The sequence below is a fragment of the Emydura macquarii genome, unplaced genomic scaffold (assembly GCF_026122565.2).
Source record: "Emydura macquarii macquarii isolate MOO-44397 ecotype Brisbane River unplaced genomic scaffold, CSIRO-AGI_Emac_v2 contig_3470, whole genome shotgun sequence".
In the NCBI taxonomy this organism is placed as follows: Eukaryota; Metazoa; Chordata; order Testudines; family Chelidae; genus Emydura; species Emydura macquarii.
The window spans coordinates 3268612-3279993 of record NW_027133607.1 but is presented as its reverse complement, the minus strand read 5'-3'; the positions used below and the strand labels follow the sequence as shown (position 1 = coordinate 3279993).

Sequence of the window (11382 nt, the reverse complement as noted above, 5' to 3'; positions counted from 1 at the left end):
ACCGCCGCACCTCAGCGCTCACCGGAAGCGGAAGGACACACACGGCCCCGGCACGTCAACGTCACGACGTCTTCCGCCGGCCGTCCACGAGAACGCCATTCGCCCCGCCTCTTGCGGGCGCGGCGCATGCGCTGTAGGGAAGTTCTGACCTTCAGCCGGGCGGCGGCAGCGGGGAGACGGTGGCGCCATGTTCTCCCGAGGAGCCGCGGTCCTGATCTACCAGCCGCAATGGTAACGTGCGGGAAGGGGGCGCGAGCCGGGTCTACGGGTGCCGAGAGGGGGCCGGGTCTGGGGGGAGGCGCGGCGGCGGCCTAGGAATCCTGGGGCCTGGGGACGAGGCGCAGAGGGCGAGCGGCGGGGGGAGGGGAGAGGCCCGGGTGCGGTGGGGTTATGGGTGTGGGAGCTGGGCTGGGAGCTCGGTGCCGGGGGACCCGAACACCCCAGGACCTGGCTCCTGCTGGGTCAGTGGACAGGGCCGGGGGGCTGCCCTGCGGTTGGCCCGGCCCCTGGCAGCTCCCCCGAGCACCCGGACATCCCGCGGAGCAGCTGGAATACGTGTCAAGGCCATGCACTGAGCCTCTGTCAGGCTCCAGACCCTGATCAATGGTCAGACCCCACGGAGGGGGACAGGAGCTATGTGCAGAGTTAGGGGGGTAGGGGCATCACAGGGCTGTGGAGTAAAGTTTGGGGAGGGGGGCTGCTCAGATCAGGAGGATTTTGCTGTAATGTGGTGGCTTGAATGAAAGAGACCTCCTGGGTAGGTGAAATACAGATTAAGGAAGGCAGGGAGATGGGATGCAAAATCAAATCCAATGTGTCTGATGTTTTTATTTTAAAGTTTTTTTTTTTTTAAGCTGTAATGTCAAATTATCTGAATTAAATTACAGGTCTATCAGGTGAAGCATGTGAGCAGGTGGACAGTTAGTGGTGGGAGGCCAGCTGAAATAAGTGAGTTTATAGGACAGGGGATTGATTATGAGTTTTAAGTTAGATGAGCAATGCAGGGCAACAAAGAAAAGCTAACCTGCCTGGATGGTGACAGAATAGCACCTCAATAACAGTTTCTTCAGGACAGTGAGTCCTGGACATGCTGTATGATAAATGTAATCAACATTACATAGCAATAATGTATAAAACAAATAGAGATGTGCTCTGCATGGGAGGAAAGAAAAAAGAGAAGACATGAATAATATGCAGAATAAGAATCGACATATAATGAAGAGTGTTTTCTGTAGTAGCTTCCTTAAGAAGCAGCAACTCATATTTTCATTGGCAAGTATAATTCTCTAATCTCTGGAAAATAGGAGACTTTGATGACTTGTTGGAGTAGCACTTAACACACATGAGGTGTCTTTAAATGTTTCTGTTAATTTTCAGGAACCAAGTCAGGAATATGGCCACTTTAAAGGACAGTAAGTACTTCTGATTTGTTTAAACTATGGTAGCAGGTGGGAGGAATGGGATGTGTTGCAGAGGAGCAATCTTAATGCAATATCAACTCAAACTATAAATGTCTTGGTTCACTAAATTGATTATGAAAGAACATGTCTGTCTATATTTTAAATTTTAAAATGTGGACTTGAAGTTTTTCAGGAGACCATCTCTGCCAGTTTGGCAAGTTGCTGATAAACTATCTAAAATAACAGTCGTAAAAGGGTCTTCACAGCCCTGTGTTTGCAGAAGTTATTTAAACAGAAAAGGTCTATTAATGGTATCCAGCTGGTGGTGTGGGTAGACCTGAATAAGTCTATGTAACTGAAATTAAAAAAAAGGCAACTGCATGAGTAGTTTTAAACTACAGTAGAACCTCAGAGTTATGAACACCTCAGGAATGGAGGTTGTTTGTAAGTCTGAACAAAACATCATGGCTTTCTTTCAAAGTTTACCACTGAACATTGACTTAAGACAGATTTGAAACGTTACTATGCAGAAGAAAAATGCTGCTTATAACCATCTGAATTTAAATGAAAAGTTCAGAAACAGTTTCTTTACCTTGTCAAAAACAAATTAATTAAACTTCCCCTTTATTTTTAGTAGGTTACGTTTAGCATAGTACAGTACAGTACAGTATTTGCCCCTTTTTTTTTTTTTGGTCTCTGCTGCTGCCTGATTGTGTACTTAAGGTTCCAAATTAGGTGTGTGGTTGACCTGTCAGTTCATAACTCTGGTGTTCGTAACACTGAGGTTCTACTGTAAATATAAGAAACAAGTTATTTTTTATATATATATTTACAAAAGCCACGGACTTTGAGTGGAGGTTGCTGTGACTACCTTAACTTTACTCTATTTTCCAACCTAAATATTATAGTCAGACATTTACTTGCTAAACTTCTTTTTGAAAATGGCAAAAATAGTATCATAATATTGGATCTAAGTGGTACAATGATTAATCAGTTCATACTCCAACCCTCCAAATACATAGGGTTTAAATCTAGACTTGATTAACAAGGGTAAAATGACTTTGGTTTCAGCCACAACCAGATTCTGGAGAATCAGCAGTCCTAATTTGTAATCACAAAATCACTTGCTGGCTGATCTGTGTTTAGGAGAATAACCTGGCAGTTGTAGATTAAATTGTAAAGAGAAGCTGCTTACCCAGTTCTAGTCAATGCTGTGAGCTTTTTATTTTCATGAGCATGAATTTACCCATAGTTAGTCAGTCTTCCTTCAAAAAAGGCATAATTCAATATGTGTTAATACAAAAGGTAAATGTTTTTTAAGGAAACTGATTTGTTTTAAAGACACTGTTTAGTTAAAAGCATAACTTTAAAAATTCTTGCTGACATCTTTGGTTATTAAAACAAATTTAAATATCTAACTTTTCACTGTTTATTTTTGTAGATTTTGTCCAAAGTGAGAGAAATATGCAATAAAAACAAACCTGTCAGTTTTACTTGTGTCTAGTAGGTCAAATCACTCTTTTGGGTTTTCATGCATTAGTATAGAGCTCCAATATCTGTTGCAAATACTGCAGGGGAATTTAGTTAGTCTTTGTATTTTTAAAATCATTTTCCATTTCTTTCCGTTTGTTTTTCAATTCATAGTATCTTTTCTAAAAGTCCTAGCTTGTTTAAAAGCTTGCTTGCTTTGCCAAAATCTAAACTTGAGACCAAACTTGAACTGTGTGTGTTTTTAAAATACTGAGCTGCATTTACTTCAGGGAATAGGCATGGTGACTTGACAGGTGTATTAATGAAAAAGATAGAGAAATAAGGGGAAAAGTAAGGGCTACACGAATATGGAGCTTCAGCTTAAGCCCCAACTGCGTCAGTCTGTTTTTGGGCATATGAAAAATTTCTCATCTGTAGAAAGAGTCTGTAAATGTACTGCAGGGTTAGTGCCTTACACCTGTATTCAGGAACACAAGAATGGCCATACTGGGTCAGATCTATGGTCCATTTAGCTCAGTATCCTGTCTTCCAATGGTCACCAATGCCAGATGCTTCAAAGGGAATGAAAGAAAAGGGTGATCATCAGGTGATCCACACACTGTCATTGAGTCCCAGCTTCTGGCAGTCAGAGGCTTAGGGACACCCGGTGCATGAGATTGCATCCTTTACCATCTTGGCTAATAGCCATTATGGACCTATTCTCCATGAGCTTGTGTAATTCATTTTTGAATCCTGTTATAGTTTTGGCCTTCACAACTTCCTTTGACAATGAATTCCACAGGTTGACTCTGCATTTGTGTGAAGAAGTACTACTTTTTGTTTGTTTTAAATCTGCTGCCTATTAATTTCATTGAGTGACCCCTGGTTCTTGTGTTATGTGATGGGATATATAACACTGCCCTCTTCGTTTTCTCCGCACCATGGATGATTTTATAGACCTTAGAAGCCTCTTTTCCAAGCTTTGTAGTCCCAATCTTTTTAATCTCTTCTCATATAGAAACTGTTCCATACACTTAAACATTTTTGTCGCATTTCTCTGTACCTTTTCCATTTCTAGTGTATCTTTTTTTGAGATGGGGCGATTAGATCTGCACACACCATGGATTTATATAGTGTTATGATATTTTTTGTTTTATAACCTATCTCTTTCTTAATAGTTCCTTACATTCTGTTAGCTTTTTTGACTGCCACTGCACATTGAGTGGATGTTTTCAGAGAACTGTCCACAATGACTCCAAGATCTTTTGAGTGGTAACAGCTAATTTAGACCCCATCGTTTGGTATGTGTAGTTGGGATTACATTTTCCAGTATGCATTTCTTTGCATTTATGAACATTGAATTTCATCTGCTATTTGTTGCCTGGCCACCTATTTTTGAGAAGAGATCTTTTTAACTTTTCATATTCTTCTTAGGACTTAACTATCTTGAGTAATCTTAAATCATCTACAAACTCTGCCATCTCATTGTTTACCCCTTTTTTTTCATTCATTTTTCAGTAGAACAACACTGGACCTAGTACAGATCCCTGAGGGACACCACAATTTAGCTCCCTCCATTCTGAAAACTGACCATGTATTCCATTTATAGTAAAAAGTGGAGCTCACGTTCTGTTTAAATTACTCTTCTTATTATTTTGCTAGTTTAAATGTAATCTGTAATCTCAATTTTTTTTGTATATTGTCATCACTCTCTTATAGAAACTGATTAATTTGTGACTGCTAGAAACTGTAGCCCAATTTTAATCCTGTAATGCTTATAGTTACCAGGCGTTTAAAGTCGATCAAGAACATCCAGAAAATTACTAAGTCCATGAAGATGGTTGCTGCAGCGAAGTATGCCAGAGCCGAAAGGGAGCTGAAGCCTGCTAGAGTGTATGGAATAGGATCCCTGGGTAAGATAAATTAAGTGTCTGTGGTATCTGACATCAGAATTGTGAAGGGGGGTGAGCAGTGAATTTCAATTAGACTTGTTCTCCTAAATTCTCTATGTGCATATTAAACTTTCTGGGGGAGACTTTCAAAAGGAGAATTCCTATCTTAGAGACAATGTGAACTTTTATTTTTTTTAACTGACTAATTTAAAAAAAATCATTTTGTTAATAATTAAGGGAAAATCATATCCTAACTTTTAAAATCTTCTTAGAAAACATAGGAGGGGAGCAGAAATTCCCTTATGTTTATAATAGTCTTTTGGATTAGCTCAGAAACAACACCACCTAATAATTTGGGGTCCATCTCTTCTCTTCTTGTCCTCTTTCTCCCTTCGTGTATGTTTGGTACATCTTCAGTTTGAACTCTGCTGCTGTAACTGGTAAACACGCTATTGCAAAGCTTGGGGAAGAGCTTGCACACAAAAAAACAGACACAACTGTGAATGGGATCCCTTTAGAAATGGTTCTAGTCAGAGACATTTTGACATTAACTAAACAATATCAGCACCAATTCTAAGAGATTGTGAGGTATGAATGCACTTGAATGCAACTTTTCCTGCTCTTTTTTTCCCCCCAGCTCTCTATGAGAAAGCAGAAATTAAGGTCCCCGAAGACAAGAAGAAACACCTCATTATTGGTGTGTCCTCTGATCGTGGTCTCTGTGGTGCTATCCACACCTCTGTTGCTAAAGCCATGAAAACTGAAATTAGCACCCTCTCAGATGCAGGGAAAGATGTCATGATGGTTGGAGTGGGTGAAAAGTTAAGAGGCCTGCTTCAAAGGTAATCTTTGAATAGTAATGCTTTAAATTTTCTATAGTAGAAGCTTCGGTGATATCCTTCAATAAACAGCAAGTTTCTGTAAACTAAATTCATGCAGATTTGCTAAAATTGTTTTTGCTAATTTCAGTGTTCTATATTAATTGTTTCACTGTATTGAAATATGTTGGAATGAGAGTGTGATTGCTGACTTGACTCGCACTATTATAAAAGTGAGAGGTACATCTCATGATGTTCTTCCAGCAAGCAAAATTTTAAATAACTAAAATTCCTTTCACCTAGGTCCCAATCCAGGAAAGCACTCAAGCATGTGCTTAAAGTCAGTGGGTCTACTTATGTGCTTAAAGTTAAGCATTGGCTTATGTGTTTAGATCAAGGCCTACAGTTGGGTTCTACAGTAGCACATTGGCTGAGTTTTTACACCAGCTTGGTTTTATTTTAGGACACACGGTAAGCATTTTCTCGTGACATTCAAAGAAGTGGGAAGAAAACCCCCCAGCTTTGGAGATGCTTCAATAATTGCCTCAGAGCTCCTAAATTCTGGATATGAATTTGATGAAGGATCTGTCATCTACAATCGATTCAGGCAAGATAAACTGAAATGGGTCTTAAAATATGTTGAATTTGTTTTAAAAGTGCACAGAAAGGAGTGGGATAGAAGGTTTTATGTAGACTCATAGAGAATATGGAAGTGGTATTATGTTTGTCCAGTGAAATCATCTGAAAACTGATGGTGATCTGACATGCTTTTTGTTTATTTGTTTTTTGGTTTGTTAGTTTGAAATCTTGACCTTTTTAAACAATCACAATACATTTGTAAGGTTAGATGTGCTTTAACAATTACTGTAAAGCACATACCTGCCAAGAGCTATGATCAGGATTCTGTTCTTTATTCCTGTTATAGTTGAGGGTGTCACTCACACCAAAAGAAGTATAAGAAGTGCACTGGTAGGTGTTTGAAATATCAGCTGTTCACAATGATACCATGGAACTCTGATCTTGGATTTTGGAAGGCAGAAGTGTTTTCCATGAATTTTTAAATTAGAATTACAGTAGAGACTTTTTTTCAGTAGTAAATATCTTTACAAATATTTGTCTCATGTAGGTCTGTCATCTCCTACAAGACAGATGAAAAACCTTTCTATTCTCTTGATACTGTTGCTGGTGCTGGTAAGTTGTAAAATCAACTATGCAGTCCAATTCATTGACACAAACTCTTTTAAAAGACCATATATTTCATGGTCTGTCAGTTTGTTGTCATAACAAAACCAGGCACATGCTAAGCAAAACTGGGTTAAGCACTTAAATGTCTGACAATCCAAGGATGTCATTTGTGAGGGTTGGATAGCGTTCAGGATATGATTTTTAAGTTAAGTTTTTTACTATCACATTAACATTAATTTAGGATTTGGCCTCTGTTGAGGGGGACTTGATTTTGCTTGTTTTATGTCAAACAAGAAGTTATTAAAAGTAAAATAAAATTTGATTTCAGTGTGAACACTGTTATGCTAGGAAGCAAAAGCATGTTAATAACTTAATCCTACAGTATGTTGAGTAGGATGTGACTATTTTTTGTTTGTTTGTTTTATCTCCACTCTTACAGAAAGCATTAGTATTTATGATGATATTGATGCTGATGTGCTGCGAAACTACCAGGAGTTTACATTAGCAAACATCATCTTCTATTCTCTGAAGGAATCCACCACCAGCGAGCAGAGTGCCAGAATGACTGCTATGGACAACGCTAGCAAAAATGCTTGTAAGGATACTCTGTAGAGTTTACAGGATTTAAGCAGTCTAGCATGATTAAGAAAAAGTTCACCATCTCCCTTGTATGTTTCCAAAGTGTTTGCTAACAAAGAAAGATGGTCCAATTTCCACCCCATCTCCATATTCTTCAAGTCCCACAATTGTAGTTGCTCTCTCTTCAACCAATATAGCTAGAACTCCTGGACACATCAGCCTTCCTCAATCCCTAGGAAGAGGGGCTGCTGTTCAATCATGCTATATTCCTGATAACCAATTCTCATGGTATGGAAAGCAAGAGGTGCTTGCTAGAAGTGGAATGCAGGATTCCTGTGTAACTGTGTAAAGCACTGGGCTGACCCTGTAACTTCCACGAGTACTTTACACTTCTTCACTGTCAATCTGATATTTCAGAAAGCTCCATGAACTTTTAATTAAGCCTCTCAAACCCATTGTAATTGCTATTGCATCAGTTTTATAGATGAGTAAACTGAAGCAAATTTTTAAATACCTTACCCAAGATCACGCAGCTGGTTGGTGGACAAGCAAAAAACTTGGTTATTCTTAATCAGTTTTTTCCTATTCTGGCCACAACAACAAAGTTTTTGAGTTAAGGTACTGCAGTATGACAAAGTGGGGGGCGGGGAGGTGATTTACTGCCAGTGGTACTTTTTGAACAACTTAGGTAAATGTTATTTGATCAGATCTAATTTAGATCCAAAATGTAAGGGTTTTTGTGTGTGAGGGAAAACAAAATGGATTTACACAGTCTAAGATCAAGAACTTCTCTGCTTTTTTTTTTTTTTTTTTTTATAATTACTGTTTGGATTTAAACATCTCCCTTTCAGTGTTTGCAGCCCAAACACTTGATCATTATGCTGGTGCATCAATCAGAAATGAGACACGTGTATCTATTTTTATTGTCTAGCCTGAGTGCAAAGCAAAAATTGAGCAATTGCCACTAATGATGGAAAGCAAATTGCTTTCAGTTTTAGTACTTGGAGGCAAGGATGCTTTTAAATATGCAGTCACATTGTGTAGAGAAGAGCACAGCAAACTCTGAAAGCCTCTATTATGTGAATGAGAGGGGAATGGAAGGAGTTGGGGTACATTTCCTTGCTGGCCTCCTTCCCATAACAGGTGAGGGAGGTCCCTCTTCAGCTCCAAGAAGAAATTAATGGGGGACCAGGCAGATTCCCAATTAGACATTTCTGCTGGTCAGAACAATGGTAACTTGCTTATACAACTGCAGCTTTCCTTCTGAGAGGATGTTTTAGTATAGATACTCATGGGAGAGCACATTGTAGCAGGAGATCTATTAGCAGATACTGATTATAAATACTTGATTGCTTTAGCAAATTACACTACATTACATTCACTAGTTTGAGGTATTATAATTAAAGGTGACCTTCAGCTGACAAAATAAATGACCAAAATGCATCTTGGGATGCAGTAACCTTTATTTTTCCCTTCCTTGGTAGTTTATAGTATTTAGTAAATTGCTGTGGGTCGCCCAGTTGTTGGTGTGAATTAACAAGGTTGTACTGTGTTCTGCTCAAATAGATCAGAGAGAAATGTACCTAATTTTTTCCACTTCCAGATTCTGCCATCTATAATTCAACTTTTTTAAACCTTTTTATTTGTAGCTGAAATTATTGACAAACTGACTTTGACATTCAATCGTACCCGTCAAGCTGTCATCACCAAGGAGCTTATTGAGATCATTTCTGGTGCTGCTGCTCTGTAAGTATCTGTGAAAAATGTGCAACAAGGAGTTTTATTCAGATCATTTTAATGTTCAAAGGTCCTGCTGTTTACGTTGTATTAACAGAGAGGGTAGAGGAACAACTGTTCTAAAACTAAAGGGAAAAATGATACATTGATACTTGAAGAGTTCTTTATTATGCTGTAATAAATTCCAGTGATTGGTGTGATGCTTAAATCCTGAATTCAGTTCAGATTTTTCCTCAACTGTTGGCTGATGGAGAAGCTTCTGTAGCCATGAAGCTGCATCTTGTTCTTGGGGAGTGGCTCTTTTCCAAGCCCCTCCCCACCTTTCATTGGACACCCAAGTCTTCTCCATTCTATGGGTGTAATTACCCGGGCTTTTTTTCATCCACCCTTGGCTCAAACAACCCAGATCTCTCTGGTGAAGTGTGGATTCTTGTTTTTGGAGGCCTATGTAGCAGATTGGCCTTTCTTCTGACTAGATCAGCCTGCTGAGTTGAGGGATAACTCCTTTGGCTGGAACTTCAGCTGCTTGAATGTAAATGTGCATTTTAATGAAATATAACCAGTTCAGCTCTTGTGTGTTTCGCTGACAAATAACAAACTTTGCCACTCTGCTACAAACTGCAGAACACTGTGCTATGGGCTATAAGAGATGGCTGTGCTCAAACCCATATAATTGGTTTACTTGCATAGAATTAATTTATATGGCAACTAATCAGCAGATTAGACTTAGCTGTGTTCTAATTAAAAATATAGATCAGTGCTGTCATAACGAATGTGTGTACAGAAAGGGCCGCAAAACATAGTGTCACAACTGCATGTGTGTGCATTGTTAATGAGCTTTTTATTTTGTATTTAATTTGACTGCTCAGTGACACATCCTTGGTTAAATCACAAGAATAACTTTGCCTTAGTTTGCATGAGATGCTTCTTAACCTGCTTGTTTTGTTTCTTTCCATAATATTACCAGGGGATAATCGGAAAGCAAATTTCAGCCAAAGTCAAGAGGTAAAGTGAAACATAAACAGATTCTTCCAAAAAGTGATTAAGCAGTGATGATCCTGAAGCAGTTAAATCAGAAATGTATCTGAATTGCAACATTGAAATCTGGATTTTTAAGCTCCCTCTTCTAAACTTTTGGAGCAATAATTTGGGGAGTGACTGGCATAGGCCCATCTGGAATAGAGTGTAGCTAGCAACTCATCAATAGTAGTACCGTAAAAAGTTGTTTTTCAACATCAGTATTACTTTACACTGCCACATAGGTAACAGGCTTATAATAATTGTGTCTTATGGTGTTAGAGAGCTTTAATGCACATGTGGGGGGGGGGGGGAGGAATTGAAACTGATCCATACTTCGCACAATGTATACAAGTCCACAAATACTCAGACCCTATTTATGGTTTCATTCAATGCCCTTGAGTCACTGAACTTTTAAATAATCATTAGTTGTAAACATTATAGCACCATATGCATACACAACATTTTACAAACACACAGACAAGACATTCTCACACTCCCTGAAGAAATTACAGTAATTACAGGAAAGCAGAGAGATTGATATTAAAAGGATTATGACAGAAGTGGATTTAAAGAGGCATTAGGAGGACAGGGAGGGCATTTGAAGTGAGAAAACTGTTCAAAGCCTATGGGACAGCATGAAATGACAGTGGAGATAATTTAATATAAACACATAAAGATACTTTTGATATTTGTATAAACTTTAAATTTTTTTGTATTTTTATAGGTAAAGAAGAGAGGAGCTATTCTAGAGAGTTGGTTTAACCCGCTTCTATCCATATTGACAAAACTGTTGGTCCACCATTCTGTGAAGAATTTGTGGGGAAAACCCCAAAATGTTTGTAAATTATCTTACAATAAACCACCTACATGAAACAAATGTTTTTGGTGTGTGAATATGTGGATCAAAGAGAATCAGTAAGGTTTTGAAACCAGCTGTTTACTGCTTTTAATCTGTTTATGATGTACATAGTGTTAGGTGGAGAGTAGAAGTTAGGTGGAACTGTAGAAGAGTTCAGGAAATGTTATTCAGCGAACAAATTGTCTATATAATCTGGTATCCTCAGAAAATATCCAATACCTCATGTTTCAAAATAAAGTGTAAAACCTGTGTAATGCATCTGTTCAATAGCCTAGTGCCATAAAGAAACATGCAAAAATTCACTTTGTAGGATAATATAATGCAAAGTTTTGGGTTTTGTTCTTTTTCCAATGTGGTGCAAAAACGATACCATTCCTAGGAATTTATATTCTAAAACAAAAACAGTTACAAGTAGCAGATGA

At 38.6% G+C, this 11382-nt stretch overlaps 1 protein-coding gene across 3 annotated transcripts; it reads left to right on the top strand.

The window, feature by feature from the left end:
* The first annotated feature begins 105 nt into the window (after positions 1–105).
* Positions 106–10978, top strand: ATP5F1C (ATP synthase F1 subunit gamma). 3 transcript variants are annotated; one of them, XM_067534951.1, is made up of 10 exons: positions 106–231; positions 1378–1412; positions 4652–4783; positions 5400–5604; positions 6044–6187; positions 6707–6771; positions 7205–7360; positions 8994–9090; positions 10049–10086; positions 10826–10978. In XM_067534951.1, exons 1-9 carry the CDS (start codon positions 188–190, stop codon positions 10053–10055), a joined length of 885 nt encoding a protein of 294 aa, XP_067391052.1. In that variant the 5' UTR covers positions 106–187; the 3' UTR covers positions 10056–10086; positions 10826–10978. The 3 variants fall into 3 exon arrangements, with proteins under 3 accessions (XP_067391052.1, XP_067391053.1, XP_067391054.1); XM_067534952.1 differs by lacking the exon at positions 10049–10086; XM_067534953.1 differs by lacking the exons at positions 10049–10086; positions 10826–10978 and having other exon boundaries at positions 8994–9094.
* Positions 10979–11382: the final 404 nt, after the last annotated feature.